General features: G+C 45.7%; 2 protein-coding genes across 4 annotated transcripts in view; one reads left to right on the forward strand and one right to left on the reverse strand.

The window, feature by feature from the left end:
* Positions 1–5022, reverse strand: part of PDAP1 (PDGFA associated protein 1) — a 150826-nt gene extending 145804 nt beyond the window's left edge. Inside the window, exon 1 of one of the 2 annotated variants that reach the window (XM_069645564.1) lies at positions 4907–5022. In XM_069645564.1, coding sequence (XP_069501665.1) covers positions 4907–4922 — 16 coding nt within the window. In that variant the 5' untranslated portion in view covers positions 4923–5022. Of the gene's footprint in view, positions 1–3729; positions 3866–4906 lie in introns of those variants that run through there. The other variant, XM_069645565.1, reaches the window with a different exon arrangement.
* BUD31 (BUD31 homolog) overlaps positions 4512–25249 on the forward strand; it is a 136941-nt gene continuing 116203 nt past the window's right edge. The window contains exon 1 of one of the 2 annotated variants that reach the window (XM_069645568.1): positions 4512–4641. The gene's annotated coding sequence lies outside the window, so the exon portion shown is untranslated. Of the gene's footprint in view, positions 4642–5029; positions 5170–25249 lie in introns of those variants that run through there. The other variant, XM_069645567.1, reaches the window with a different exon arrangement.

The raw sequence follows: 25249 nt of genomic DNA on the forward strand, positions 1-25249 counted from the left end.
GCATTGCCCTATAGGCCTGTCCGAGCCTGGCGGCTCATCCATAATGGCAAGAGGCGCCCACCCAGTGGCCCCTCACCCATTATGGAGGAGCTAAGGAGCCAGCCCAGTGAAACAGTGAGCACTCCCTCAGCTGCTTTATCCAGCTAATGGAGTGCTCCTGGGCTGGCTGAACTGTCAAAGGGAAACACTGTTTCCCTTTGACAGTTCAGTTTAGTTCCCCAGCCGCACATGCTCACTGAGCCATGCAAGTGCTGGGGCGTTTTGCTTCGCCAGCATTGCATAGCTCATTGGAAATGCTGGCTGGGGCACTGCATGTCTGTATGTCCGAGGGGGAGCTCCTGCGCCTCCTCGCACATACGGACAGAGCAGCTGGAGCAGGCCGTTTCAGCACCCACACACAGGCCAATGCAGAAGGTACGTTTATGTTCATTGTTTTTATTTAAACATGTGTATGGATGCGTTATGAGTGAGTGTATGGTGATGGATGCTCATGTGAATGATAGAGTGATTTCTGTATGAATGTGCAGCGCCTTGCATATACACATAATCATGTTCATTGTGTTAGGACCAGTGGGGCCCAGGGGACAGGGATGGTATCTTTTTACCGGACATCTATCATTCAAAACCCTCTGCCTTGTCCACAAGGCTTTCTGGGGCCTGGGTCCAAAATACCTTCAGCTATTCCTCCGCAAATACCTCCCCTCTCGAGCTCAGGGTCAGTCGTTTATCCAAGAAACGAGCTGGGGGTAGATCTCCGTCTTCGGCTGGGGCCTCCCTCTGGAACAGCGCCCTGCCACTCTAAAACTTGAGGAGAACCATCTTTCTTCCTGCACTTATCAGACCTACCCTGTCTGCTGCCTTAAACGTAGCACTTACAAATTGCTGGCTGCACTACCACCGTTTGTTGCCTTTATTATTTATTTATTGTTATTTATCTGTTTCTCCTCTGCTTCGCACTTTCCACTTCTCCCCCCTTCCATGCACTTTTCCCCTCACACTTGCGCGTTCTCAATGTCACTGGGCCTAGTAAGATCGCTGTTTTATTCTCCTCTGTTCCCCTCCCTTGCCTTGTCACGCTCTGAAACACTTGTGTACGAGCGCGATAGAAATAAAATATCAATGCCTGCCCCCTGGACTCCCAGCAACAATTGCAAACTGTTTGGCTATTTACCCATTTTTTGTTAAAAGTATGCTCTACAATGCAACATTTTAACCTATTATTTAAAAAAAAATTCACAGGGGGAAACCCCCCCGAACCTCCCCTTAATGCCCCTCCACTTAAAAAAGATTCACCAGCCGCCACTGGCCCTCAGACTGTGTTGGGAACGGGATGGGGGAACCGAGGGACTATGGTGGGAGCACAATGGGCGGGAACCATGGGATAGTGATGGGAGCAGAGTGGGGAGAGCCCTGGGTGTGTGATGGGGTGGGGAGAGACCAGCGACTGGGTAGGAGTGGGATGAGGGAGCCCAGCGACTTTGATGGGAGCAGGTGACGGCGCGCAATATATACTGTCCATTTGGCATTTCTGGGGGGTCCCAACCTGCCCAAATTTTGCTCAGGGGGGCCCTGGCCAAAAAAGTTTGAAGACCACTGACCTACAGGATCATTGTTATCATGTCCGTCTACAGAACCCGTTTGGTGAACGGGTACTTTTGCGAGTAGTAAATATGAAAGGTTCATACAAGAAGGTGCAGTTAAGAACGTAATAAGTGATAAATACATCTATCAATTTACCTCTGCCTCAGGCATTTGAGATTACGTGTTGCGTTTTTGAACTCTGCGTCAAACTCCCCAGAAGAATATAGTAGTCTGATCAGTGAAGGATTTTTTTTTTTACAACTGCCTCTACAGCAATAATTACTACATTTCACACATACTAAATAACGGTTTATTTTTTTTAAAAAGGTATAATTTCTCATTAGTGTATATAGCTAAGCGACTACTTTTGGAACTATAGAATGTCACGTTCTGGAGTTCCATGCACTACTGAGGTTATGTTATTCCTAAGCTTTTAACGCAAATGTCTTAACTTCTTCGAATCACACTTAAGTGTCCTCCTTCAGAGTATGCTATGCTGACATTGAGGGACTGGCTCTCTCAAATGTCATTTTAATTTTCATACGCTAGATGCACTACTCTTCTTCCACGAGTAATGTAACACGGAATAAAGGTTCTAAATTGGTATAATGGAATCCTGTACCGACTGCTGTTTCACAGCTAAAGGTGTATCCCATGACAAGAAAGATGAAAGCCGAAACGCCTTGGTTTAATGGCGAGGGAATGATCGGACCATGGTTCCAAGGAGACTGTTTTTTTTCCCCACATTCATATGATACATAACTTGCAAAAAAAAAGGTACAAGGAGAGTAAAAAGGCATGTTTGGAGGGGAAGGCAAGCACGCCATGTAACAAATATTGAGTTCTTAGTGGAGTGAAAGGTGATGGTACTATTAATGGCCCAATGCACTCGAGAGAGGTACACACACACACACCTTGCAACCACTGCACTCTATTGCTACATACCCACGCAAGAGGGTCATTTTAAAATGTGATGATACCCAAATAGGACCACAGCCAAGGCACTCTCGTCATGCACTTCTCATACTTTATGGCACAAGTTGTGCTAAAGCCACAAAAATCAATGTGGTCCAGGTTTCCGAGGCTGGGCATAATCAGCATAAATACCTAAAAAGTCACCAGGTTTTACGGCGAGGGGGTGGGGGCAGAATCCATTGGCATTACCATCTCTGCCTAGATGAAACTTCACTGGAGGCAGAGAAGAATGTGCATTTGCTGCGGGGGTGGTGTAAAGGAATGTTAATGGTACACAGCATATTTTAGTAGAGGGGTGCCTGGCCCACGCTGTAAAGACGATCTTGTTCACCGCGTTTAAAGTAACCTCTTTAATGGGCCCTGACAGTGGGGAAGAAAAAGGAAAAACTGCCAGAGCATTGTACTGCCCTCAACTAAAAACCTCCATACTACAAGGGTACTCTTGAGCACATCTCAAGAGTATCACGCAACCACACACCAACTTCATCTAGTGCCAGAATGCCATCAAAGTGAAGCCTTTGATTAAAAGAGATTAACATTCCCGAAACTCTCCACTAATTAAGAAACATGCACCACTACTACAGCAAACATACTAACTCCCCCACATCCTATCCGTTTTACCCCACTGAATTGGGTAACACCCCACTTTCTCCCTTACCGATCCACCCCCCCCCCAATCTTCCATCCTTCCTAATATTCTAACGACCGGTGATACCCACAAAGCTACCTTTCAGGTAAGGCTGAGGCGCCTTAAGACCACTACAGTAGCGTGCAAGGCGCTGTATAAATATCCAATACACTAAAATGTGAGCAAGGGTAAAATCCGGCTCGTTGGCCCCCGATTGGTCTCGAGACTCACAGTGTGGATCCCTAACATTCATTCATCAATCCATAGAGCCCGTCAAATGGTGAGTTTCGTTGACAGCCAAATCAAAACGTGGATATGCAAATGAGAATCGTGACCTGAAGTATAGCCTGGAAGTTGCTACTTGTGGTGTGAAGTGTCCGACCCAATGACAGCTCAGAGCCGCAGGTCTGCAGTCATGATTATGACAAGCAGCAGACAAGGAGCAATAGGTGAGGTGCATGTGGTGTTAATACAGTATGGAAAGGACGCAGGGTGCTTCGCCCCCTGGTGTGGTTCAATGACCAACACCCCTTTGCGGTTCTCACCTCCTCTGGGCATCACTGACTGGCCCTGAATTTGGTGGGAAGGGGAGCGACGGACCCGGTACTCCGGCAGCTGCTGCCGTCCCTGTCGGCGCGGGGGTGGCTAAGGACCCCCAGGAGAGGGTCTAGTAAATTTGCCTGAATCATATCGTCAAGCGATAAACAGGGAAAAGTAGAAGAGATTGGAAACGGGCAGCAGGTCTTATAGGGTCGCGTCAGGCAACCTATCCGTAGCCAACACCACGGACCTTCAGACAATTGACACTGCTCCAGACAGGCACAGCCTAGGACACCTAAAAACCTGATGCAACTGATGGTAAGCGAGATCATCATATGCCGAACACCAGATGCCATTGCTTTGCACTCATGACACAAATCCAACATTTAAGATACAGTTACAAACAAAAACGTAAATAATAGCCCCAGGCTGTCCCTTTTAATAAACAAACACGCTTAACAGAGGCGTCGCGTGACGTGTTTTTGGAGGCGTCTTTCAACTATTGATTGAGGGAATCCATGCACAACAAAACCTGCCTAAAATCTCCAAATCGGTTTCAGAAGAAATAAAAGGATATTTTTAGAATTACTGGGACTTTTTTTAAACAAGAACTTTACGTTAACAAAAACATAACAGTTGGACGTATTTTAGCGATATATTGCGTTGTACGCCGTAGATGACGTTCGTGCTGCTGTAGGGATGTTGGCTTTACCAAACGCGTGAATAGCTAAGCCATAGCCAACCGCGATCATCATTTTAGCGCCCTTCTTCCATGTCTATGGGTACAAAACAAAACGCAAAATGCGGCAAGGGGAGGCTTTCTTCTATTTCCATACCGGAGGGGAAAAGCTGTCCGAGCACCTACTTTGTCACTGGCAGCGAATGTTACCCCCAGCGAACGTTCAGTCCCCCTAAAGGTAACCCTCGAAATATCAAACTACAGCAGTTAGGATACAATGATATGTTATACCCTTATCGCCCGACAAGCGTAATTGTCAAGTGAAGCCAGCGTCTTTCCTTTAAAAAACAGACCGGGGACATCTGGCCGAACTAGAATCAGAGCCATGCAAAACAAAGTAAAGCGTGGTGTCGAGGCACGTTTTCAAATCCGACCTACCACAGTCCCGTTTTAATTCAAAGGTGTGCTCTTTTAATTCCACTATGAAATAATTCCTGGCCTACCTCTGAAATGGGACATCTCTGCTTTGCTCCTCCTCCGTTCTCACTGCTGAGTTTTCTGTCCTCCCTTTCAATTTCCGTCCCTCCTCCTCCTCCTGTGGTCTGTCGTTTCCTTCCGCCCTCAAAGAGGGTGAAAAAAACCGGACCTTTTTTTTTTAATATCCGGGTTTCTGTTTTCCTTTTGCGTGTATAACAAAAGTGCTTTAGCAGAATTAATCTTATGCTTGCAGAGGGTATCTTGGCGGATTTCTTAAGAGTTGCTCGCGGTAAGGGGGTTTCTATATTTGACGTTTTTTTTTTAAAATGAGACCCTGCTATATTGTCTTGATGTTTTTCTTTTCGGAATATTTTAAGTTAGCTGGTCTAATTGTTATTACCTCTAGGGTAGTTCCACGAGTTTGCAGTAATTCATTAATTGTGCATGCATGCAAAAAGTATCTCGTATAATAGGCATTGTTTATAGAAACCCGAACAACTGAGTTTTATTTACGAAATAAACGTCACTGAAAATATCGTCAATATCCCTTCTTTCATGTCATTAAGTGATGTTGCATCTTGGGGGCCTCTCTTTTCCTTACAGTCTGCCATCTCTTGCTACACGGACTTGCCAACAATCCCTTACGTCTTTATTCTGTGATTTTTATTTTTTATTATCTTCTAGAAGAATGCATTGATTGTAATGTCTGCTGCTACTTTGCAATGTCCTGACTAATGGTTGGTCCAGGATCAGGGTTGTACATGTTTTTAGTTACAGAACTAGGGGAGGGCGGGAATCGGGGTCGCAATGGTGTAGACTAGAGCAACGGTTTGCTCCAAAATCTAGTTTACGCTAGAATATCCCTTGTGTGTGCGCGTTGCTTTCAGCTGACCGGCTGAGATGTGTCGGGGCTCGCGGAGGTCACTTTAAAAAGGTTTGGGGGCCCCCTTGACTACTGCTCGGATGACCCAGTCAGAGTCACGTTTCGGGTGCATAGATTATCTATGAACGGGCGATAAAGGAACGTAGGGAGTCGGCGAGTTAATGCAGATTATCATGTGCCAGGTTTATTGTAGGTGAAGCTGGAGTAAACAGTATGAGGTGATAACCCTGCGCAATGCTGCAAGGGCCAAGAAGGTGGGCGTCAGCAAAAGCAGCCTGTAATGTGCAGCCTTTATTTTAAATTGGATTTAAGAAGCATTTTCTGTTTTAAAAAAAACCTTATGCTCGACAAAACTCTAATGCATAAATGAATAAAACGAAAGAACGCAAATTTGGTTAAACATCATATATATACAAATGTTATGTTTCATTTAAATTACCGTTCAATACTTAGTGTGTGTGTGTGTGTGTCTATCCACGTTACCTAACATTTAAGATATCCATTACGTTCATATTTCACAGTAATCAAGAACACATTTAATGTACTGAATTGAAGATGTATTTTACTTTTTGATAATACTGCCAGTTTGGGGACAGCAGCTTGGGGGTCCCACTATTCTTTAACCAATGTTTTTATTACCCTCACGTAACCATTTCTTATGTGTACACTTTAATAGACCAATAGTGCCTATGGGTATATTATCATCTAGACTCAAAAATGCTTTAATGTAGGGCACTATGTTATGTTACTTTGCATTTATATATCGCCTTATGTACCATTGGTATGATCTCAAGGTGCAGGTAGGTTGAACGCCCTCAGGAACCGAAGTTCAAGTCAGTGGAGGGAGAGAGAGTCGTAAGGTGCATGTGAGCACCGGACATGTGTGCAGCAGGTGTGGTATTCGTGTGATAGCTGCTTCTTAGCGGTAGGTGTGGTGGTTGGGAGATCAAGAGTTATGTGTTCATTCTGGCAGGTTGTTATCCAGATCGATTCTGGCTGCGTTAGGCCTGAGGAGAATGCCTAGGCTTGTGGGTGTATAACTAGCTGTGTTTAGTTAGGATGATGGGGAGTATGAGGCAAGTGATGGTATGAGAACAGCTATACCGAATGGTGTCATAGTATCGCTGTGTTCTAGTTGAGTGGTGGTGTAAAGAAGAGGGTAAGCGTGGAGTTGTGATATGGTGGTTTACCTTGGGTGCTTGAGATCAAGCGCACTCCAATAGTTCTATGCACTCCACACCGTTCCCTGCACTCCAGACTGTTTCATTCACTCTACAGCGTTCCATTCACTTCGTTTTATGCATTCCAACCGTTCTATGCACTTCGATCGTTTTATGCACTTCAGATCGTTCCATGCACACCGTTTTATGCACTTCAGATCATTCCATGCACTCTAATAATTTTTTTAGTGTCCATTCCGTGCCCCCTGTCTGTTACATGCATTCCATCCATTGCATGTACTCGCTCAGTTCTATGAATTTTTTTCTGATCAATGCACTTCGTCCGATCTATGCATGTTGTCCCTTCATCATCCGGACTGCCCATTTAATTCGTTCTACCCACGTTATCCGTTCTCCATGTGTCATCCATCCACATACTTGATCCATTCCATCCACATAGGTCATCTGTTCATCCACCCACTTCTTCCGTTCCACCCACTCTGCCGGTTCCACCCACTTTCGACCGTTCATTCACCTCATCCGTTCCACCCGCGTACTTCACCCCTTCCATCTGCATACTTCACTCGTTCCATCCATTTCCCCCGTTCCTTCCACGTACTTTCTCCGTTCCATCCACCAGCTTCACCCGTTCCATCCTCCTATTTTCTCTGTTCCATCCACATGCTTCGCCCGTTTCATCCACCCACTTTCTCCGTTCCATCTAGCTGCTTCCCCTGTTCCATTCACCCACTTCGCCCGATCCATCCACATATTTCACCCGTTCCACCCACTTCACCCGTTCCACCCACTTCACCCGTTCCACCCAGTTCATTGGTTCCACCCACAAACTTCATCCGTTCGAACCCATACATCGTCCGTTCCAACCTCACACTTCATGTGATCCGTCCACATACTTCACCCGTTCTTCCACAATACATCACCCGTTCATTCCACACTCTATGCACCCGCTCCACACTCTGCACCCGCTCCATAGTATCTGTTTGCACTGTAAGTAGTCTATCAAATAACAATACACATTGAGCAGTATAAACACTCGAAATGCCCTTTAGGTTAAATTCGAGGTATAGGTATCCCACGCTTACACATTGGGAAAGGCAGAACAATCCCCTCAGTTTTAAATGCACAATAGTATTATATTCACTAAATTTAATTTCAAGATGTGTAGAGCACATACAGGGTACTGCGCATACTTTATCGTTTTATTAGTGTGGATATTGGTTTAAAACTGTTCATTGATGGGGTTATAGACTGAAAGTAATTGACCGAGTTTCAATGTTGACTCGAATTCCATTCTTTATTGCAGTGTTGATGACTTGATGTATGTTTAATACTTTGCATCCTAAATGATTGGTGATATTCCATCATTTTTGAGTTGGTGAAGGTACTTTGCTGCAGGGATTAGGATTTCTCATTTTATTAATATGTTAAAGCTCTTTAGCTGGATGAGATGCATTGAGAATTTCTGCTCTGTAGTGGCGGATCTACTTATGGTAGCCAATCTTGTCTAGTCTGTTGTAGGAGGGTGCAAAATGTGCACTCGCCAATAACCATTGGCTAGTGATAATTCACTCTCCATTTTAGGTGTTCTCATTTACCGATGTGCCCCTATTTTAGGTGCTTTTCCCTCAAACTAGTTGTTGCATTTACTACTGTTGCCCCCATTCTAGGTGTCTCAAATCTAGGTTTGGTTGCACTTACTACAGTTGCCCACCTTTAAGCGCTTCTCCCTCTATCTAGGTGTCTCAATTCTAGGTGGTGTTAATACTATGCCCCGGTTTTAGGTGTGGCATATGTAGGTGGTGTTGCATTTACTACTGAGCCCCCATTTTAGGTGCCTTTCTCCCTCATTCTAGGTGTCCCAAATCTGGGTGTTGTCGCAATTACTTCTGTACCCCATTTCGGGCGATGTGTCCCAAATGTAGGTGCTGATGCGTATACGACTGTCTCAAATATAGGTATCTAGCTGGATTTGGGTGCCTCACTCGACCCAGGTACCACTGACCTAAGTGCTCCCTAACAGCAGCGACTCTCCAAGACCCGAACACTCCCACTTTCTGCAATGCTCCCTCACACTAACATGACTGGCAATTCCAATCTGACAAAAATGGAGTGAGAACCCCCACTGCGCCCCCTCAACTCTGACCAAGCTACCACACACTCACTCAAAACAGCAATTCCGCCCACAGCCACACCACCATTCTAGCATTTTATTCTCGAGCTCCACCTTCACACCTTTCTATCTCCTTCCCCAGCTCCGGAACCACCTTGCACTCTGCCCCCATATCCTCCGCCCTCTCACAACACCATCTTCGTCCTTCAGACCAGTAGAGACATCTGGCACACCATATACGCCGCCTCACACTTCCGCACATCCTCGCACACCTCTGCCCCAGGTCAACCGCTGAGAGTAACCCTCACCCCCATTCTTCCACACACCACGCTACATCCAACTCCCAAGCCAGAGGAGCACTCTGGAGCTTCAAACTCATCCTCCCAGCCACTACAGCAAAATCTGCTCCTCCCTGCAGAAATTCACCCCATAGATCTGCGCCTCCGCCCTCTCCCCTTCCCCCCATGTAGCCAGAACCCATTGGACTTTCCCACCATTTCAAACCATACCAAACACTCATATGTCATTCCACTAACCCAGTCCTCCCGCTGACACGCTTGCCCTCCTCGCCTCACCACGTCCACCCTTCTGACCAATACCGCCATCCCCTTAGTGGGCCTGACTCACTCACACCACCACCCTCCCTAACCTCCACTCAGTCAAACCCCTTTCCACTTCACCAGCTATGCCCACATTCCCCTGACGCACACACCCTTCCTTAGCATCCCCTCACCATCCAACTCCAGACCACCCCCTTGCACCACTTTCCCTTCTCTGAGCATGGCACACCCTGCTCTCTCCAGAAATATCGCCTCATCCCTTCTTCCCTCTGACCCCCCTACCCTCTCTCATACACTTCTTGCGCCCAAACACACACAACTCTGGGGGAAAATGACCGGCTCTCACTGTCGACTCTTCATGCCTCACCTCTCCTGCATCAGTCCTCCTACCTGTCGCCCACAGCGCTGCTGTCTGGAACTCACTCTTCTACTGTCCCTCTTTTTAACAGGACCTCTCGCCTACCACCTGTACACCTCCACTTCACTTCAGACTTGCACCCCATCCATCAGTCAGCCAGTACCCACACACCACACCAGCACCACTCACTGGCCGCCCCCACCCTCTTGCCCCCCTACCTTCATTTCATACAAACCGGCCACTGCACGCTCACTCTTTCCACCCGCATCCAACCTCACTCCTTCTCCCCCAACATTATACCGGCCTACTCTGACTGTTCCAGCCTCTTCCCAACACACCGCCTCCCGCTGACTCTGCCTCACCGGCCACACAGCCCACCATGTTCGTCCAGCCACGAGCATCAGAGGAAGCACCACCTCCCACCAAGTCACCTGCTGCCTTTTCTCAGGGCCTGCTCGGTAGCCAAAAACAGACGCAGCATATTTGACCTACTATCCTCTGGCAATCCCGATCTCATCTTCATCACTAAAATATGGTTCGCTGAAGACTTCAACCCAGTCGCACACAAGGCTTTCCCTCCTGACTACGTGCTCATCCCCCACAACAGACCCTCCAGATGTGGCGGAGTAGCCACCCTCCACAAACCTCACATCGCCATCTCACTCACCGAAACCCAGCCATGCACAGCGAACTACGAATACATGTTGGTCAGATTCTCCCTGATACCCACTATCTCGCACAGTTTCCTATTCATCTACAGGCCACCGGTATACGACGGACATTGTGTGTACAATCTCTGTGACTCACTAAAAACCACTCTTCTCAACCATCCTTCACTCGCTCTACTATGGGACTATGGGAGCAGTGTTCATGGCCCCTGCATCTGCCAACGGCCACTAAACGCAACAGCCCTTGCAAGGTAAGCCCCTGGGCTTATTACATCGAATCTCCTGCACAAAGAAATTACTTTTATTTGTTTGCATTTTTCGGCGGAACGCGCCACAATTGCAGTATTGTAAACTGCCTTGCCCAATAATTGCGTGCAAAGTCCCATACTAGCTGGGACCACACTCAGCAGCCCAACGTGCGGGCATTCTCCATTAAGCAACACGAGGAGACCAGCCATTTCGAAGATGGCCGCCCGAGAAATCCGAGCTGCCCCTCCTTCCTCCTTGTGTGCAGCCAACTCCTGATTGGCTATCCAGTGCCTTTTCTGCACCAACTACGAGCCGGCAGGCTCCGAGCCGGCCTCCAACACGAAGGCTGGAAACACAAAGGCTCCTGCCTGTCCAGTGCCGACAGTGCCAATGGCCAGGACTTCTGCTTGTTTGGCCACCACTACCCTGATCCCTCCTGCTACCCAACAGACAAGCGGTAAGAAACTTAGAACTACTCCCCTCCTCTGGGTACTGTCCCATTGCACTCTGACCGCTTACAGTGCCTATCATCTTGCCTAACCCGGCATTTTTTATCTTTTTCTGCACCATTCCGACCTTATCAACACCTTATTTGTACTCCCGCCACCCGCTGGGGCGCCTGCCCCCCATCACCTGCGGAAGTCACTCGGCACAGTCACCTATTACGTGCTCGATGCCACAGTGACTTGCTCTGCCACCAAAGTGATAAACAGCATTTCACTCACTTCTAACTTACCTAAGTGAACCCTTCTTCTGCACAGTACCGATGTCTACATACTGCATTCTAATCCTTGCTATACATGTATCTTGACAAGCAATGAGTACTGTCTGGGGAAAAATGCCAATTAAGCCTTCTTGTGGATTTTCGAATTTAGATGGCCTAGTGCCCTGATGCACCTGTTTGAAAAAATGTCAGTTGATTTGTGTCGTGCCTCTGGTCGCCCACAGACCACACTTGATTGTTGTGTTGTGCCTTATGGTCGCCTACAGACCATATCTGATTGATTTGTGTTGTGCCTTATGGTCGCCTACAGACCATATCTGATTGATTTGTGTTGTGCCTTATGGTCGCCTACAGACCATATCTGATTGATTTGTGTTGTGCCTTATGGTCGCTAATAGACCACACTTGCAACTCCTGGCTACTAGCAACGCTACTCACATCATGTATTGGTGCCTAACTACTCTCATCCACCTACTGTATATCTATACTAGACGCGTGACTAGTCAACCTAACCCACATTCTAATCAAGATACATACACTAGCACACGTATGGTAACCACCACCCTCACTTCGTGGCCTAGCATCATGACACTTGCAAACCCGTACTTGGATGATCCAGCAATCTGGATACGCCACTTTGCTACTAGACCAACACCTAACCAACCTTGTACTACTGCTATTAGAAACATTAGATTGAATTCTAGAACTAGCCCACCTACCTGTCCATGCTATCACCACCCTAGCATTTTAACTAGAAATTCTAGATTAAGAGTCCGTAGTATGAAACATTCGCATATTGACCACAACATTGCCAATTCGGCCATTGACCCAGACAAGCTAGCCCATGTCCTTTTGCATGACCTACCTATACCACCAGAAAAAATTCCCCAAAAAGACAAACTTATTAAAGCAGCCTTGGTGAATGCCAGGTCTCTTTCTGCCCATGCTCTCGACATCGCTGATTTTATAACTCACGAAAAACTCGATCTCCTTGCAGTCACGGAAACCTGGCTTAATGCTGCCTCCGGTCCATCTCTGGCCCTTGCCATACCGAATGATTATTAGATGCGACAGAAACACCCCTCAAACGAAGGGAGGTGGACTTGCCCTCGTATTCAGAAATACCTTCGACATTAAAGTCATCCAGGATGCTCAGATCCCCTCTGCTGAATCCTTGTCCATCAAGCTACCTATATCACCCAACCACACGGCAACTATGCACCTTATTTACCGACCACCAGGTCCCATCTCTTCTTTTATAGAGGACATTGCATCACTCATAACCTCAAATACCAAACCTAATTCTCAAACCATCTTACTTGGGGATTTTAATCTCGGTTTTAACGACCCTAAGAACATTAACGCCCATGACCTAGCCAACACCTTATCTGACATGGGTCATACGCACATTATTCACGAGCCCTCATATCAAAGGCAGAACACTGGACTGGCTCACTCACCTCAATTGCTCTATTGACCTCCTATCCAATGACCCATGCATTTGGTCGGATCATCATAAAATAACCTTTTCTATCAAAGCCAACACATCCCACCTGGCGCCTATCATCGCCCCAGCCACCAGCACGAGAAATAAGAAAGACATTACTCCTGACAAACTCCTACCTATATTACTCCCCATCCTGAACAATATTGACTCAGATGCTGACCCCACAGTTTTAGTGGATATCTACAACCAGGCTATACTCAAAGCACTGAATACCATCGCCCCCCTAAAATTACGGAAACCTAAACCACAGCGTCACCTTAACACTTGGTTCACACCGCAGTTAAGAGAATTACGCAAAACTAAGAGAACCGCTGAGGCACACTGGAAAAAACATCCCACAGCATCCAATAAGACTGAGCTTACCCTAGCCTCCTCCAGCTACAAAGAAGCCATCCTTCTTGCTAAAAATGACACCTATAACAAAAGGATTACACAAGCGGAATCCAACACAAAAGAACTTTTTAAGATTCTGAAAGAACTAGAATCCCCCATTGCCCCTACAGACAAATGTGTTACTGACGCACTATGGTGTAGTAATATTCAGAAGGCCTTATTAGATAAAATAGCTCGCCTACAAACAATTACCAAACAAATCACCTACCTTTAAGTCAACTTGTAAACCTTCCAGCTTCTCACCCCTCTCAACCTGGAGAGTAGAAAACATCATCAGGAAACTTAAACCCTCAAATTGCCAAGGTGATGCCTGCCCTGCCCCGATCATCAAAGCTGCCGCGCACAATCTGGCACCATTCATCATCAACCTCATCAATGCATCCTTCAAATCTGGAGTAGTACCTGATAACCTAAAAGACGCGTGGGTCATACCACTCCTCAAAAAACCTACACTTGACCCAGCCAACCCGTCTAACTATAGGCCGATAACGACTGTACCTTTCTTATTAAAAATACTGGACAGAGCAGCCTATTTACAAATACAGGCCTACTTAGAATCAAACCATCTCTTAGGACTCAGGCAATCAGGTTTCCGACCGAGACACGGTACGGAAACTGCTTTAATAGATCTCACGACCCAGATCCAAATCCTGAAAGACAATGGCAAACTGGCACTCCTCTTACTGCTTGACCTGTCAGCAGCTTTTGACTTGATCAACCACCAAACACTCTGTCACCACTTGAAAACTGCAGCACACTTCTCAGACGCAGCCACGGCTTGGATCAGTTCCTTCTTGGTGAACAGAACCATGAGGGTCTTCTCTCCCACTGATTCTGCTGAACCCTCACCAGTACCTTGTGGATTCCCGCAAGGCTCTTGTGTGTCCCCAACACTTTATAATGTATTCACAAAGCCCCTCTTTGATATCCTTGACTATCTGGGTGTCACGTATACCAATTACGCGGATGACAACCAGATACTCATTCCTATCTCGGGTAACTATGAAACAGACAGCAAAACCCTTAATGAAATCTACTCAGTAATACAAGCATGGATGGCACATCATGGACTTTGTCTCAATGACGAAAAAACCGAGCTGATCATCCTTGGCACTCACGCCAAACTCAAAAATCTTAATCCCGCATTCAAGTCCTTCACCATAGATGGCAATCTCATCCCTGTGTCAAATAATACTAAAACCCTTGGTATCTACATCGATGCCACCTTATCCTTCTCCAAACAAACTAATGCAGTAGCATCATCAGCCGCTTACACCTGTAAGCTGATCACTGCATGTAGGCCATTTATCTCCTCACCCAATTGCATTACTCTTGCTAGAGCATTAGTCCTATCCAAAATAGACTATTGTAATGCCCTTTACTTATGCACTAGCCACAAAAATATCAACAAACTGCAAGTAATTCAAAATAATGCCATCAGGGCTGCCCTCAACATTCCCAAAAAGGCGCACATCTCTGAGACCAGACGCAAACTACGCTGGCTCCCAGTCGAGCACAGAATATCCCTCAAAACTCTGGCCCTTACACACAAAGCCAGGGCCAACCTTGCACCAGCATACCTTACCAACATACACCTCACACTTCAAGAGCACTCAGAGCAGCACAAGCTAACACTATGTCCATACCGAGATTCCAACTTCATAACTCGGGTGGAGCTAGCTTCCCTGTACAAGCTTCTAAATTATGGAACACAATCCCTGCGCTTTTGCGAGCAGAACCTTCATTTAACCTATTCAAACACAACACAAAGTGTTGACTTCACAACATGGACTCTATGACAGCCTAACCTCCTGATCCTAGCATGATTGACTGCTGACTGCACACTTTTGTAATTAATGTATTTATCTTAGACTATGTATGTATGCATTTGCAACACTAAGTATGTACCTACCTGTAACTGTAACGTAACCTTTTGTTGACTGCTTTTAATTGTAACTGTAACCAGATCTAACTTAGGCGCCCGTATGCCCCCGGGCCTGGCTGCGCTTTATAAATAAAATAAATACAAATAATATCTGGTGTAGCCAACAACTTCATGACCCAACCCCCGGTGGACAGCCTAGAGGCACTCAACCTCTCCCAGCATTGAACAGGTCCCATGCACAACAGATGCCACACCCTTGATCCAATCTTCAGCGCCTTCGTCCTCGTTTCGGTGTCCAGTCCCAAAGCCCTCATCTGGACAGACCATTCAGCCTTGCCTTTCTCTGTTCGCATACCGGCCCCAAGGCCCAACCTGTCCCACCACATGATCACAAATGCTGGCACATGGTCAAGATACTGCCTGACCTGGCTGAAACCCTGCTACGCTCACTCGCGATCACAGATAGACCCCCACCTATCGAATACTTTGACTCTTGGTTCAATGATCGTCTCTCTGTCTCTCTCTCTCTCTCTCTCTCTCTCCCCATCCCACCACGCTACCCACTTGAAAAGAACCCACCTCTGAATGGTTCACAACCCAACTGAAGACTGTCAAATCCCATAATTGCTGCCTTCAGCGCAAATGGCGAACATCTAAAAAATAAACATAGCAAATCCTATTCACTCATCACTGTAACCACAAATCCGAGATCAGAAAGGCCAAAAAAAATGACTACAATAAAAGAATCCTGAACTGCCACAGCAGTAGTAAAGGGCTCCATAGGATCATCTCAGAATTCATGAAGCCCTCTTGCACCACTGCCCCCACGAAGTCCACGCAATCGCTCTGCAACTCCCTCTTCCATCACGTCCACATTACAGCACTGAACAGGATGGCCACCCTCTATGCAAAACTCACCCCCCACCCAACACAAAGCCCTCAAGATCGAGCGAGGAGAACCACCAACTGCTGTCCAGCAGCAAACCCTTCGGGTCCCCCCTTCGCCCATGTCCAACCTCTCTCCTCAAAGAAATCTTCTCTACGTGTGCAGGAGAACAGGCTAGGTCCATACTCCATGACTCCTTCACCTCCTGACATCTTCCCAGACCCCTTCAAAGTAGCACATGTCAAACGCCTTCTGAAAAATGCAGGTCTCGACACGCTCCAACCGATCAATTGCAGGTTTTTTTCCCATACCAGATCCCTGGCGAAACTAGTTGACCACTCTGCCTTCTCTCAGCTCAAGCTTTTCTTTGCTGAATCCAACAACCTACTAGACCCCGTTCAGTCAGGCTTCCGGCCTCACCACGGGACTGAGACCACACTGATCTCTATCTGGAACAACCTCAGAATCACTCTGGAGGTTGCGCTGCACTAGTTGTCCTTGATCTCTCAGCGGCTTTTGACACCGTTAACCACTCAATCCTTCACAACCAACTCCACTCCCTCGCAATTCCAGACTCAGCACTCAACTGGATTGCCTCATTCCTTAACGGGAAACAAATCGCTGTCATCCACCCTTTTTACCTACTCCACTCGCCCTGTGAAAACCAGAGCACCCCAGGGCTCTTGCCTCTCTGCTCTCCTTTTGAACCTCTACATGACGCCTCTCCCAGGGATCATCCGCTCGCACAACCTCACGTGCTACAATTAGGCTGACAACACCCAAATTATCCTGAGAATCCCCCAAACCAGCTCTGATCCACGACCTGACCTAGAAGCCTACCTCAGTGATATTGACCTATGGATGGTAACAAACCACATCCTTAACCTGGAGAAAAGCGAGATCATGGTGTATGGCAACACAACTCTACTCCTGCAACCACTGTCCAGGCCCGCTTTCCTCTGCACTCTCTCCCCCCGCACCCCTTACCTCCAACACAGTCAAAGACCGTGGCTGAACAACAGACTCTGACCTAACCCTGTCTCACTGGATCAATATCAATAATCCAATTCCTGTCCCTACCGCCTCAGGCTTCCGAAAACACATCTTCACTTATCCCAACAGACTGTCTTCTATTATCATTATTCTGCATTATGCCATTCGGTACTGTGAGAAACCTGAAGGTGTCTCACCCGCTAGTCCCCTGGGATCTGTCATCCAGGTGGCCAGGACACTGTCATCACTTTTGGGTCTAGTTCTGGGGGTGGACCAGTGCGGGAGGATCACCTGGATGAGGGATATTCCAGGAGTGGAAGTGGAATACCACTATCCTCCTTTCCTGTAATACAGTTTCCCCTTCCTACCAGGCAGGATACCTAGGAACTACCACCCCAAACCCCTTTCCCGACACAAACACTTCCTCACCAACAGCTCAGCATGAGCGAAAACAGACTAACACCAGAGCCGTCTACCCGGCATGTCCCAATACAATGGTCGGGCAATGTCAGGCAATTACTGATCATTACACACACCTGACGTCACTCACACTTCCCCACACGGATAAAAGGTGGAGCACAAAAGCCCACCCTGAGTGAGGCAAAGCACACAAGGAAACTGCGGTTCCAAGATGGCAGTTTAAAACAAGGAGAAAGACAGCGAAACCAGAGAGGGTTGCAAGGAGGGAAGTGCCCTTGACCTTTTCAGACCGTTACCTTTGCGAACCTTGAAAACTAAGACCGCTAACTAAAGCTGAACAAACCTGCATTGTGTGTCGGAGGTACCCGGGGATCTCCTGCGTCGGTAACCAAGGCAGGGAGAAGCAGCTGCCGCTGTGGTACTGTCCTTGGCTCCTACAACAAAGCAGCGCCAGTAAAGACAGCACAGCTGGTTAGTCGGAGAGACTGATACCAAACCAACCTGTGTTAGAACCAAGGTTAAAGGAATGGTTCGGTAAAAAATTTGTATTGCCCCTACGGGTCGGCCATGTGTTTTTAAGCCTAAGTCGCTCGATTTTTCCTATGGGCCTTACCCGAGTTTTCGTCCATTAAACGCATGCGAAAACAGGCATCGGGGAGCTGCCATTTTGTGATAATCCTATCATTTCCCCCATCGCCCTGGCTGACCTGCTTTTGTGGCACTAAATCATATCCGCCGCCCCTGAGCCTGACATTATCAAAACATTCATATTCCCCGCCCCTCTCCGTGACGTTTCTGTGCTGCGTAGGCAAACGCGCCCAGTCGTCTTCTACGCGACTTCACACAGAACCCGGAAACCAACACAGATCAACTCACAACACAGCGCACCACAATTCGGAATATGAAACTGTACTTTCAAATCAAACAGCAACACGGTACATTTGGTAAGTACATTTATTTGACATTAAATGTTTATAGAATATTCAGCAATTGCCGTATGAACTCCGAAAGCCATTTATTTTCTTTTATCTCTATCTGCAAATCTGTAAAAGTTTATCGTGAGTCACGCGCTGTTCTTTTATGGTACACAGGGTGTTGGTTTTCGTTAAAAGAAGCACTTTTGTCGCATGTTGAACCGCAAGGCTGTGCCATCAAGAAGGCACTAGGCCAGCGTAAAGGTTGATATGTTGCTTCTAGCCGCTAGTACCGCGTAAGGGCATATGGGTCTTTGGCGATCGTCCCATAAGATCATCAGAATTGTGCAGTTGTTTACATTAAGCTGCAGCTGGCGGTTAAAAAAAAAACATCTGCCGGTGTCTGAAACTGGTGGCAGTAGCAAAAGGGAAGGATATACCTGTTTTGAAAACATAAAATTTATAATTAGTCTCGCCAGCCGATCTTTATTAATATTCATTTTATTTATTACGGCCGAGCTGAAACTATTTGCTTTCAAGGATAGTGCAATGGAGTATGTTCGGCTCTAAAATCAATGCGAAAAGTAACGAAATAAATTGAGGTTAGTACACAATGAGAAACGACTGTTTGTTTACATGCGTGTGGAATGTGGACCTGCATGCCCATGTGCCCGCTACAAGGACGATCCCACAAACGTTTTCCAAGCTCTTCATTCATTTATGCATCCATTCATTAATTCTTCATTCCGGTATAAAAGCGTCTAAAGAGTTACTTACATTATATTTGCAATTTCCATTGCGTCTCTGCGTAATGCAGTCCGTAAATCCCACTGTGTGCTCTTGACAACGATTTTTCGTATACTGAACTAAGATGAAACTCAGTCTAGTTTCAGAATTTTCTGCCTTATCGTCTCTTACGTTATTGCACCACCCCCCCTTCAAATGAAGTTCTTTCGGCATGGTCCCTGTCTCTCAAGGTCAAAAAACAATAGAACCTTATACTGCCAGTGCGAGTTGTGGGCCTCTTCAGGGCGCAAGCTGAAAATCAAAGCCCCTGACCTTCACTAGAAATGAGCATACATTCTTTCTTTGCAACATCCCGTAGTAAAGCCATATGTGAGAACTTGAAGTTTCGAATCCATCTATGTAGTGCGCCTCAATGTGCAAATGCGAACTGGCTTCTCTCCCATCTGCAACGGCTCGCTTGGCTCTTTCTAAGGCCCCCAATTTTGTCTTCGTTGTCTGCAAGCTTTGAAGCCCCAAAGAAGCATACCTATTGAGACTTTTAATTTTTTGGGGAAGGTCAGGGAAAGTATAAAGTACCCGAGGAGTTGAGTTGAAAGTGAGATTTATTGTTTGTTTTATTATTTGCAAAACGCAAGCCTCCCCTCGGTTAACAGTGCGCAGCATTTACAAAAGATTGCGAAAATTTGTTACATCAACAAAAATATATACATACACATATAGACAAGGTCAGAAATGTGAAGAGAGGGAGAATTCAAAGATGACACCCAGGTTGTTCGGCACCCAGGATGGTGAAAGTAGGGGTTAGGGTTAGCGTACTTTGTATGCACACTGTACAATAACATTTATTTACAAAAAGACAATCGTATTACAATTATTTAAACCGGGATTTGTACTTCACAACCAGCTCTCCTTTGGGTGGACATGGCACAGTGGCAATGTTTGGTGGCAATGCATCGGTGCTCTGCACAGAAACGTTAAAAATTCCATATCTGTGCTTCTCGAGTACAGCAACAATAAGGCTTTTTACAAAGTCTAACTCCATTTCCTCATAGACTGGTTTGATGACCCATTGCTTACTACTTTTAGAAACCACCTTAATGTAGCGAGGTATCCTTGCATTACCCGTAGTCCTAGATTGTTCACGGCAGAGATTCTCGTTATGGGCCAAGACCCCAAGTAGAGTCCTATGTTTCATGCCCTGTATGCTGAAATGCAAGCGCTTTGGCCTGTACTTTAGGCGAATATTGTGGAACACCTCCAAACCTCCTGTGTGACAGAATTCTGTCAGTCCCCTCAGATCTTTTGATAGCGTTTTATCGAAAAGAATATTCTCAATGGCTTTGTGTGTCGGTGAAGATGGATTCAACCACTTCTTCTTCCGTACCTCCACTGGGGACAAAGGGCCATGTTCACATTGGTGGAAATGTAGGTTTTCTGACCAGCGGTGCACGTTGGTACAGTGGTGCATCAGTGACCGCCATTTTTCAAGTAGTATTTCCACTGACCCTTCACAAGTTTTGCAGCTCCACCAAAGATGGTTGCTGATGGACTGGGACAACTCTAAAATACTTTCCAAACCTTTTTTTTCCCTGCAGCCGAGATTTTCTTATTGATTGATTTAGCAAGATGCCATACGTCAAATTGATGTTTAATATGTGGGAACTGCTCTCTCATTGTCTTGGCAATTGAAACGTGTCTGTCTGTGGCTATGAGGTCGATGTGTATTCCCCTCGATTGCAGATATTCCACTGATTTTATAAATCCTAGTTTCTCCATGGCCACTGGGGATGTACATTGTGTTACCTGCACGACCACCAAACTCACAATTTTCTTACTATCCATGTCCTGAAAGTGGTAGGTGCAGTACTTGGCAGAAAATCCAGGGCTGTCGCACTGTCCATTGTCGGCTAGCCTGAATCGTTTCCCTTCGAATGTACTTGCTAGAGACAATTGTTCAATTTTCCAAGCATCACTAATGGCCGGAAACAGATAATCATGTTGGTATTTGTAGTGCTGCGTTTTAGAAATGAAGTCCCACAAACTGAAAGAAAGACTCTAACTTTCTAAACTGGACCCACTATAAAGTGATGCAGCTGCACACTTCCCCATTCCACGATGCTGACAGCTTCCCCAGCATCGGTTGTGCAGACAGTGAGAACGCATGATTTTAATCTACAGGCGGCATGTATTGTGACGTTACTGCCTTGTTTTTGACGAGTCACATAAATCGATGGCCTCCGACATGCTTTCCCTCTGACGAAATGCCCACATTTCAGCATACTTATAATATCCATCAAACAACTGTCGAATACTATGTATTTGCCCTCTTTCATTAGACTATCATCGGGTGTCGCACTTGTTTCGGACTGCATCTTTGAGGACATTTCACCACAACTGAAAGAAATATCGCCGATATCAGGTTCTGATGCGTCGGCGAATGCTGCTGCTGGTTCATTCTCTGTCATTTCAACATCTGTTACTTCACATTGATGGGAGAACACAACATTGTCGACAGCTTTTTTGGTGGCAATTTTTTGGCGGGTGTAGATTGTGTGAATTGATCTGCGACTACTTCCGAGCTATCCTCAATACATTCAGTATCATCTTCTTGTGGTGGTGCAGTCGCACTGTAGCAATGGTCCATTACAACTTAACTGGATTCTCCGGACACATTCATTTCATGTTCTGGCCATTGGATATGAGCATCTCTAGTGTCAACATGCAGCGTCTGAATTAATAGTTCCTCCATAGTGTAAATGGTCTGGCAAGTAACATCTCTCATTTGCTTCACTGTCTGTGTAGGTATAGTTCGTAGACCCACGGGTAACTACAAGACAGATTGGAAAAGGGATGTTCAGTTTAAACACACGATAAAGTATAGTTCAATTGACTGGAAAAAACATAAAATAGTCCCCAGCACAAAGAAATTCTAAAGTTATGAACTGTTTGTAAATAACCTTTTTTTTTTTCTTTGCAACTTTCTTGAATCGACCTTCAACATCTGCATGCTGTAGCTCCGATTCGTTTCCGCATCTCTTCCCTTCCTCTTGCGCTGCAACGACTATATTTTCTGTATCCGCATAGACAGCACGGAATGAGGCTCCATCGACTCTCTGAAACATCGTACTTTGATTACTTTGTATCATTGATAACATAAAACACACGTGAGGACGAACACACAGGTACATCTCAATAGCTCAACACAAATTAAACATTGTGTAGAACAATCAAACAACAAGTATTTGAGCTCTGATGACCTAGTTCCATGGAACTGTCAGTATCCATACCTCTGGCTCTGCATGGACTGCCATGAATGATTGTATTGGAGAGAAGGCATCAGCAACTCCCTGAAACACAGTACTTGCGTTAGTATGGTTTTCAATATTGTAAACCTAACACACACTTGGGGTCGACGGCACAGGTACATATAAAGAGAACCACAAATGATGCATTGTCTAAAAGAATCAAGGAATATTTAAATATGATCAGATTTAATCGACTTATTTCTCTGATTTCTTTACATCTGCATCATCTAAATGGGATCTTGTGATTGTAGTGGAAGCTCCATCGTCTCCCTGAAACACAGTACTTGCGTTCATAGGGAAGAAAGTATAGCAAATGGAATCACGTTATATGATCACGCTCGATGGAGCTGTCCGTATCCATACCTCGTGCTGCTGAAGAATATCTATGGATGTTGTAATTGTGGTGCGCACTTCTGAAAGCTGTTGCGCCGATTTGTATCCGCATGGTCCCGCTTCCACTTCGCTTGGTATGACTTGAATGTCAGGCTCCGCATCAAGTGCGTGGGTTGACGCTTCAGCAACTGCCTGAAACATAGTTTTTGCATTAGTAAGGATTACAATATTGAAAACACACACACTTGGGGTCGACCGTGCAGGTACATATCAATGGCTAACCATGAATGAAACATGCTGTAGAACAATCAAATGACAAGTGTTCCAGTCCTGATGATCACGGTCGATGGAGCTGTCAGTATCCATACCTCGTGCTGCTGAAGAACATCTAGGGCTGTTGTCAATGTGGTGGACACTTCAGCATCTCCCTGAAAGACAGTACTTGCATTAGTATGGATAACACTAATTATAACTGAAAACGAACACCAGGGGACGACAACTAAGATGTATATCAATTGGAAAGCACTAACCAAACAATTGGTAAAATAATCACACGATACATAAAAACTATTACTTGACATGCATAAAACAAGTCTGTAGCGGAATAGCCAAGTATGATTACCTGATAGCGCTAGAAGTGGTTGATAACTGCAGCCACGTCACAGATGTAGAATGTTCTTGCTTCAGATTCAGTGGATAGTTAAGCAGTTGTAAAGGTAAATTATTGTTTGATAATGAAATGCAAATATTAAAAAATTGCCATGTAAACCGACAGAATACTTGAGAATAATGGTATTGAAAATGCGCAATATAGCACAGTTCCCTGTGCCCATAAATAGATTTCCTTTGGGGGTTATAAAATCGAAAAATAATTTATTGATAAATGTCATTATTCAAAAAACTATACACTCATATCAATATTGAAAGTATTACAAGGGACACAACACCTAAAATATCAATTAATCAATTTGGCTACCTGCACACTACTGCAAGACCTAAAGCTAAATCCGGATACTTGACTCGCCAGTGGCGGAATGTGGACGAATAGAGTTGGAATAGCGTTTGCGAGGAATTTTTGTGTCGTTCACCGTTTATTCTTCTTTGTTACCCAAGATGTGGCGTACATGTTCGAGGAAAAGTGCCGGCGGCAGATGCTGTATCGATCACCCCTCTTGTCCTCAAAGACTTGCTGGACTCCACTTTCAAGCTCTTCGGTGGATATCCGCAATGTCTGACCCATTCTCTTATTCGATCAACAGTTTTAGGGAATACATGCATTGTAGTGCCTTCAGATTTAGCATGGGTCTTCAAAGGGCAACCGCTAATCGAACAGGCAGGCTTTGTTGAAAATTCTGAAAAGTAAATATCAAGATTATTATAAAACCTTGATGAATAAAAATGTCATAAAGTAAATGAACCATACCATGTTCAATGCAAGGTTTGTTTTGGTTGCCGGAACTATACCAGTTCATCATGTGCGGCTTAGTATTTGCATAAGTTAAACATTTTTTAAATGATGTGACTACTCTGAACATGTGATTCGTCCCTTGGATGTTCTGCCTTGCACGAGAAGGAAACATGCTTACATTATAGACTGGACCCCCAAAGGATGCAATTCGATGACAATTGACACAGATGAAAATAAATAGATCTATTGATAGCATAACAATTGAATCTCAAGTCAATAGCAATGAGACCAATGACCATAGCACTATTGGGTACTGTAATCGCAAATCTGTCATTTTTAGATTCCTAATGTAAAAATGACCGAAATATGACTAGGATACATGGCCTTACCTTGACCAACAAACAGTTGGATTCAGCGGGCCGAGCAGTATGTTGCAGGAGAACTGGTAGATGGCCACATGTAGCACACTGACGAGTTTGCTCGAAGCGGTCACAGATAGCACGACGACGAGCAGATTAGCACAGATCTCAGTGCTTCTCAAGTAGAAGGTTCAGGAGTTGACTTGCAAAGCACAAAGATGTTCTCATGAGACCTATCAAGTGGTTTATAAAGTATTAGAAACAGGGGTGTGTTTGTGAATGAATGACGTGCATGTCGTGGTATTATGTGGTTTGCAGGGGGGGGGGCGGCCTGCCTCAGGGGAGGCCTGCCTGGAGACACGGGGTCTGAGGAGGCCATGTGAGCGATGGCCCCTGGGCGTGGGATACCTTTTGAAGTGTACATCTGCTGAAGCCCTGCGTTTGGCATCTTGGCCGTTTGCGCCTGTGACAGCCCCCCATGCCAGC

This window comes from Ambystoma mexicanum, chromosome 2p (genome assembly GCF_040938575.1).
Source record: "Ambystoma mexicanum isolate Mex_15411 chromosome 2p, UKY_AmexF1_1, whole genome shotgun sequence".
NCBI classification, from domain to species: domain Eukaryota; kingdom Metazoa; phylum Chordata; class Amphibia; order Caudata; family Ambystomatidae; genus Ambystoma; species Ambystoma mexicanum.